Source organism: Carcharodon carcharias, chromosome 3 (genome assembly GCF_017639515.1).
Source record: "Carcharodon carcharias isolate sCarCar2 chromosome 3, sCarCar2.pri, whole genome shotgun sequence".
Classification (NCBI taxonomy): Eukaryota; Metazoa; Chordata; class Chondrichthyes; order Lamniformes; family Lamnidae; genus Carcharodon; species Carcharodon carcharias.
In genome coordinates this window covers 70608771-70617194 of record NC_054469.1, presented here as the reverse complement: position 1 = coordinate 70617194, position 8424 = coordinate 70608771, and the positions used below count along the sequence as shown (strand labels likewise).

Sequence of the window (8424 nt, the reverse complement as noted above, 5' to 3'; positions counted from 1 at the left end):
AACAAATTCAGCAAAATTCAAGGACAGAATTTTACGACAGCGGGATTTTACGTTCCCGCTGTCGTCAATGGCATTTATAACAGCTCACCGCATTTTACAGCCCCAACCCCACTGAAACGGGGCCATAAAATTCTGCCCCAAGAATCTGATGACAGATGGTCAGTTACCTGATCATGTTGGGATCTCTTGGGATTCATTTATGGAAACAAGGACCCAATTTAAATAGATTTTACCTTCATATTAATAAACGAATGCTACTACTCTATGTTTATTGATGGTAATTAAATTATATATTATACCACAGATGCACTTTCTCCAGTGAAATTTGTAAGCTAATGGGTCACCATAATTTATGGATAATAGTGATGGCTTTATTCCTCGCTAATATGTTTACTAGTTTCAGTGATGACAGAAACAATATCTGCTTACAAGTAATTACCATTTAACTCGTGGTACGTTTTTGAAATGAATCGGATTGCAAATATCTAAACACAGCACTACAACTTAAAGGGGGATGCCGTCTTCATCAAAAAGTGTTTATAAATGTATTCATTAATAATGTGAATCAGATGAAAACTTACCACTGTGCAACTTGCTGCTAATGTCATAATGCTGAAGTGGCGCCCAATCATATCCAACCTCAAAACAAGAAAGCAGAGGGTGGAATCATCCCAGAAGTGCAGTAGCGGGCAGAAAAATGGACATTTTACCCACTGGCTGCAATGGTGGGTTTTCACACAGTATTGTCCTAATCTCACCTCATTAATGCAGCTTGCCATGTGCACATTGCTTATGTTCAGTTGTGAAACACATGCCCAGATGATCCAGTGTTGGAGGGGACAATTCCAGCAAGCTGGGCTTATAATGATATACAGATGTATTACAATGAGGTTCCCGACGTGTGGCGGCAGGAAACACGACCCGCTATTGATGGGCAGAGTGGACAATTGCAAACTGGTTTCATGATATTGTGAAATCAATTTTTGGCCTTCTCGCCATATTGTCTGCTCCTGCCTGCCATGATGCCCGATGCTAGCAGGCATGGAACATTCCACCAAACAAATCCTCAGGGTGTTTTGGGAAACTTTGTCCCAACTGACAGTGGGGAAGGATTCCAGGTTTAAACTAATCAGCACCAATACAACCATGTAAATTATTGACTGAACACTACAACCAATGTAGTAAGAACATCTCACCAGTGATTATCTGTTACAGACCAAGCTCCTTTCACATATGAGAATTGAACTTAGAATATATTAGAGCAAGTACAATTTAAAAAATTTATTTTAAATTCAGTAACTGTTATGTAACAGATTTTTTATCAACTCAGCCATCGCCTCAATCTCATGAATCACTCTTTGTTCTGTTGTGTCTTGATTGCATACCATGTACCTTCATCTCCCCTGCGAATGCTACATTTATTACCTTAGTACCCAACTCCCTATACCATGATAGGCTTTTAGTCTAAAGAAAATATGTGAAGAAAATAAGAATCGAGGACCGGATTGAGGTTGGCTATGATACCTTTTCTTGGTGGATGGCTTGTAAATGCTCAATGTCAAAGCTTAGATATTAATAATACTAATGTAACAAGGGTCGCAGGTACCAGTAGAAACATAACCAGCAAATGGACTATTCCTTTAGGAGAGGAGCAGAAAGGCAAAAAAATCACAATAAAAACAAATCAAAACAAAACTGAGCTGCTTATAAAAGGTTAAGTGATTTAACAATTAAAACAATCTTGTCTCCCCCCCCACCCCCCCAAACTCCTCCCCTAACAACGGTAGCCTGGTTACTGGATAATTTTCATATTTTAGATTTAAAATAGTTGGAGAGAGTGTGCCTCCATTTTGGGTGCCCTCTCCTTCACATATCTGGAAGGTATCCTGCTGTTGCTTTGAAGCTGGAGGGCTTCGTATTGGTTCTTCAGCTTTGAGAGTCTGCCCTACATCTTTAATTGGATAGCAAGCCCACTCTCTTAATTGACCAATTCAGAGAAAATCACATGAGTGACGTTTCCCACTCAGTGCGGGCTTCTGACCCCTACTTCCGTGGGCAGCAGGGTCCTGAAGCCTGCAGGGAAAATCCTGCCTACTCTGCATCTGGATCCTGGTCTCTCTCACCTGATTACAGTGGGTGTGAGTCAAAAGGTCCAAAGGTCTTTGCAAGTTATAATGGGAGGACATGCTGATTTTAATTGCTCCTATCAATTGGAAACAGCTTAGTAGTAGTTATTATAATCTTGGTAACTGAGTTACCACCCCCATTTCTTTTAACTCATGTCTTCCACTGGGTGACAAAGGCATCCATCTTAATCAGGCAGGAGCCTTGAATTCTCCAGAACAATGTCAGTATTTGCAGGTTTGCACAGAAAACTTTCAAAGTCAATACGCTGAAGCAGATTCTACTAAAAATAAGCTTGATCAGTTTCAGAAAACCAAAGAGAGATGTGCTAACAATTAAGGAAATTTTCAGTGTTGTTCCCTCCTTAAAAACAGGACCATGCATTTAAAATGCTGAAACTTCTTGCCCACAACATATAGCAGAGACAAAAAGCAATCGCAAGCCAGGAGAAGTAGGGTCATTTATATTTGGAAGCAAATACTTTACCACTTCTTGTTAATTTCAAGGCCTTTTATGTATGATTTACACAGGATATACAGCACAGAAACAGGCCATGCCAGTATTTATGTTACCCTCAAGCCTCCTCTCATCTTTTCTCATCTAAATCTATTATTGTGACCTGCTATTGCCTTCTCCTTCATATGCTTGTGTAGTTTCTCCTTAAACTGTATCTATCCTATTCACTTCAACCACTCCCTGTGGTGGCAAGTTCCACATTCTCACCAGTCTTTGGGTGAAGATATTTCTGCTGAATTAGTAGACAACCATGAGTTCACAGAATTAATTGATTCCCAGGGAGGGAAGTCAGGAAGAAGGTTCGAGTCACTGCAATTGGGAGACATGTTGTGGGCACGCACGGTCTGTAACTTCAGTACTTCGCTGATCCGCAGATCACACAATGAGGAAGACCCGGGAAAGAACTTGCCATTTTCTGTGGAGAACAAGTGGAGGCTATTGGCAATGATGGCAGCATTCTTTGGCTCTAGCTTTTCTGCTCCTTTTGTCCTAGTCTGGCACCAAATGCTCAAGAAATGAGAATGTTATTCAATGGAACTCCATCTCAACTGTAGTGCAATGTCTGCTGAGCAACTTAAGTCCTCATGAGAGTCTTTGCTGTCAATCTTTCCAGTGAGATGTTCTTGTAAATGAAAGTATTAACAGATTTTAAAAAAAAATCAAGTTGTAATAGGCTGCATGAATTGTTGTCTCTGTGAAATCAATCTCTGTTGCACGACTCCTTCTTTACTGTATTGGTAGTTTTCCAAAATGGAATTATGGGTGCTTTATGTTAGTTATTCATTTACAATGGATAAGAATGAGATTCATTAATTTTTGTGACGTTCCTTAATATTGCCTTCTTAATATTACGAATTACTTTATTAATTCTGATAATTCCACAATTAACTAGCTACAACTGATGGTATTTCATAAATCATAAACTGTGAGGAATTATTAATATATAGTGGATGAATTAGTCATTACTGCACATGGCTCTGCATGCAGCTTTTTATACAAATCTCTTGAGTGTTTGAGTTCTTTGATCACTGTTTCCTCAAACCTTTTCAAACAGGTTTGTTACAGTTTTAATTTGCACAACTGCAAATTTAATAAGTAAAATATAATAACTATAACTACAATGCTTGTCAGTTATTTTATCAATGTGTAAGATTGTCAAACACAGAAACAATTTTTGATTAATTGAACTGCCTTTCCCTGTGTTCTCAAAACCTATATTAGAAACTGTTCAATAAGCATGGAGGAGGAGGTGGTGTAATGGTATTATCACTAGACTAGTAATCCAGAGATCCAGGGTAATGCTCTGGGGTCCTGGGTTTGAATCCCACCACAGCAGATGGTGTAATTTGAATTAAAAAAAATCTGGAATTGAAAGGATGATGATGATAACCATGAAGCCATTGCTCATTGTGGTAAAAACCCATCTGGTTTAATGTCCTTTAAAGAAGAAAATCTACCATCCTTGTCTGATCTGCTCTACATGTGACTCCAGACCCACAGCAATGTATTTGACTCTTAAATGCCCTCTGAACAAGGGCAATAAATGATGTCTTAGCCAGAAACTCCCACATCCAATGAAAAAAGAAAAAATCCAGATGATTTAATTAAGCAGTGTCTATGTGCATATTTCCTATTCTGGATAAAATGTAATTTTTTAAAATGATAATTCCAACAATAATTAACAATAATTCCAACAATGTGTCATGAAAATTAAATTGCCTTCTTTTTTGATTTTTCTTCATCCAGATTGTAAGGCTGGAAATTGGCCTTAGTGGTAGTGCTGGTGCTGGCATTATGGAGGCATCAAAGTGAAATAATGGAGGCTGGAATATTGCTGGCATTTCTGGCACTCCACATCCTGACTAACAGGGCACTAGCACAGACAGGCCGTGTACCAGGAGCATGCAGAATGGGCAGATTGTGTTATCAAATGGAATTTAACGCTGATTTGAGGCACCATTTTGCCATTTTGGACCACGCAGCTCCAGTTAAGGTCATTTTATAATCATCTGCTCACCTCTCGCTACCCCGCCAAAACTTTTACTGGTGTTATTTAATGGGGTAACTATACAACTTTCAGGTGAGGTGTTTTTGTCTTACTTTTGTTGGAGCACCATTTATGAAAGTATTGTGTTGTGCTCATGGAGGAATTTTGCTAACATTTTGGAGTTTCAAGGGAGTGGCATTGGATTTTGATAATGAGGTCAAAAGAAGTTTCTGCTCTTCCAAAAGAAAGCCTGCTTCATTTAGTGGCAGGGGGCGGGGGCGGGGCATAGTTGCAGCTTACCTTGAGCTGGAACTTGATATGGAAGTGGAACTCAGAGAGGGGAAGCAGTACAGGGGTGGGAGGAGAGTGCTCTCAATAGAAGGCCCTACATCCTTAAGCTGAACTTTTGGCCCTGTCAGAGGCACAAATAGAGACAGGCCTGGAGATACCAGTGTTGGCCAGTGTGCTGGTTTCCCAACCCATTCCAGACGCCTGCCATTTTTGCCAAGCCAGATTCTGGGCAGGCACCTGCATCCGTGAAGCAAATAGTGAGAGAATCCAACCATCTCCCCTTGACATTCAACTGCTGACCCCCAACAATCAACATCCTAGAGCTAAACATTGATCAGAAACTTAACTAGGCCAGCCAGGTAAATACTGTGGCTACAGTGGGAGGTCATTTCATTTGAGAAGTTAGGAATTGAAGAGCATTATGACATGTTTTGGAAACCCTAAAGTTGATTTTGAACAAGTCTGAGCAATTTGTGCACATGATATTCAGGTACACAGTGAGTCAGCATGGTATGTAATCTAAAAAAATGGCACCAAAGACATATTTGAGGACAGTGGGGGAATTCAGCCCTAACAAAGATGACTTGCATAATTATGAACAAAGGTTACACATCTGGCTGAGAGTGAATAAAATAAGAGATGAGGTTAAAGTAAATGTTTTCCTCACCATGAAGGGGCTAAATGCTTTTGAGGGGGTTTCTAACCAATGTTACCCCTGAGACCTCAGTACTATGGACTATGTTCAAATTAATGAGATCTGGACTCATATTATGGCATGGCTAAGAATAGAAGTGGACTGAGTGGTGTGTTCCATGAGTACATCTATCATTGAGGAAGTGCTAAGAGAGCACAAAATGGTCCTTGAGCAAGAGACCAAGTGTTAAAATTAGGTGGTGCAAGGCTGAAGTCAAGATAAAGGACAATGTACAGCCAACATTTTGTAAGGTTAGACTAATGCATGAAACAGTTGCCAAGTGACATTGTTGCAGATTACATTCTCAAATTAAAGAAACTCGCTCATCACCCTGGGTTTGGCACAAAGTTAGAGACATGTTTGCAGGAGGCCCAAAGAACAATAAAATGCAGGCCATGCTTTTGAAAAATGTCAATAACCTGACATGGAAGGAGGCCTATGATGAGGCCGCAGCCTTGGAAATGGCAGAAAGAGATAGTTACAAAGTGCAAAAGAGTTCTTTTCCTGAGCCAGCAGAGGAAGTCCACTGAATTTCAGTGAAATTCCATGGCAGCCAATTTCATGGTCTCAGAGTCAGAAATTTAGATGCTACAACTGCCATGGTAGCCACCAACCATTTGAATGCCATCATTTCCAGTCAAAGTGCTATACCTGTGGGAAAGTGGAAAATATCCAGATGGCTTACAGGAGTATAAGAAACAGTAATAGGTTGTGGTAAAACTCCGGGCCTCAGCCATGTACTGGGTTAAGGGTGTGTTAGATCTAAAAGTAGTTCAGGAGTCTGGAAATCCGCAAATGCACATATGAGAGATATAGAAACAGAAGTTGATGTTATTAAGTGGGAAGATCAAGAGTTGTACTCAGTCAGAGAGCATGATAAACAGCACATGGAAATGAGAGTAATAGGGCTGAAGATACAATTCCAGTGCCCACCATAGAAATGAAATCGGAGATTCACAAACTTACTTTCATTGTTGATACAGCTACAGCAGTGTCTGTTACCTTGGAAGGACAAAAGAAGAAATCCCTAAGTCAGGTTCCCTTACACAAAACTGGTGAGAAACTGACTAGTTATTCCAATAACAATTTCTGATGTTAGATCAAGTTAGTGTTAGAGTGGGAGATGATGATGCACCTTATTACTTGTCATTGGTAGCAGGGAGGGAACAAAGTCTCTCTGATAGGAAGAAATTGGTATGAAAAAATGTGGTTAAATTGGGCCAAGTATTTACAGTAGGGATCAGTAAAAGTACATCCATCACTGAGGAAGTGCTAAGGGAGCACAAAGTGGTCCTTGAGCAAGGAAGACCAAGTGATAAAAGTAGGTAGCACAAGGCTGAAGTCAAGCTAACGGACATTGTACAGCCAACATTTTGTAAGACTAGACCAATGCATTATGCAAAGTCAGAAGCAATAGACAAAGAGCTGTATAGGTCAGAAAGAATAGGGGTAATTAAGAAGGTGAAGAGCAGAGAATGGGTCGCACGCATTATGGTGGTTCACAAATAAGGCAAGTGATCCTTATCCACTGCCCACAAGTGAAAGTTTGTTTTCTAACTTAGCAAATGGAAAGGTATTCAGTAAGATAGATTTGTCAAATAAAATTAACTGACCTTGAATTTAAATCCCTGCAGGTGCTGTGGTGGAATTTGAACCTATGTCCCTAGAGTATTAGCCTGGGCCTCTGGATTATTAGCCCAGTGATATTATCATGACACCACCATCTCCCCCATCAAAGCCAAAAAGCACAAGTGTTACTTCTTGGTGTCAAGTGTAATACTTGTCAATCTCCAACGACTCATCGACACCAACACCCATCTAGGACAGTCCACCCCTGCCTGTCCCTCCGTCCCCACCCCATCTTCCAATCCCAGCCCCAGCCGTGTTTTCACTATACCCCCTGACCTTCCCCTCTCCGATGCTGAACGTTCAGTGCTCAGCAAAGGACTTAGTTTCATACCCTTATGCCCTCACCTCAATGAATTTCGGGCTCGGCATGATGCTGAACTCTTCTTCTGCCGTCTTCGTCTCCGGGCTCACTTCTTTGGGCGGGAGTCCTCTCCCCATTCAACGGATCCTTTCACCCACCTCCAATATTCTCCCTCCACCTGGACCCCTCCCTCTGGATTCTTACCTTCTCTTGATCTTTTCATTGAGAACTGTCGGCGCGACATTAGTCGTCTCAATTTCTCTGCTCCTCTCACCCATTCTAACCTGTCTCTCTCTGAATTTACTGCACTCCATTCTCTCAGGTCCAACCCTGACATTGTCATCAAACCCTCTGACAAGGGTGGTGCTGTTGTTGTCTGGCGCACTGACCTCTACCTCATGGAGGCTGAGTGTCAACTCGCAGACACTTCCTCCTACCTCTCCCTGGACCATGACCCCACCACTGAACATCAAGCCATTGTTTCCAGGACTGTCACTGACCTTATCTCCTCTGGGGATCTTCCTCCCACAGCTTCCAAGCTGATAGTCGCCCAACCTCGGACGGCCCGCTTCTATCTCCTACCCAAAATCCACAAACAGAACTGCCCCGTTAGACCGATCGTCTCAGCTTGCTCCTGCCCCACAGAACTCATTTCTCGTTACCTTGACTCCCTTCTCTCTCCCCTTGTCCAGTCCCTTCCCACCTACATCCGTGATTCCTCTGACACCTTACGTCACATCAACAATTTCCAGTTCCCTGGCCCCAACCACTTCCTCTTCACCATGGACGTCCAATCCATCTACAACTCCATCCCCCACCAGGATGGCCTGAGGGCCCTTAGCTTCTTCCTCGAACAGAGGCCCGAACATTCCCCATCCACCA

General features: G+C 41.7%; 1 protein-coding gene across 1 annotated transcript; it reads left to right on the top strand.

Moving 5' to 3' along the window:
* Positions 1-2964: 2964 nt before the first annotated feature.
* LOC121276009 (cytochrome c oxidase subunit 7C, mitochondrial-like) lies at positions 2965-3159 on the top strand. The gene has a single exon (XM_041183953.1). The coding sequence runs from the start codon at positions 2965-2967 to the stop codon at positions 3157-3159; it is 195 nt and encodes a 64-aa protein (XP_041039887.1).
* The last annotated feature ends 5265 nt before the right edge of the window (positions 3160-8424 follow it).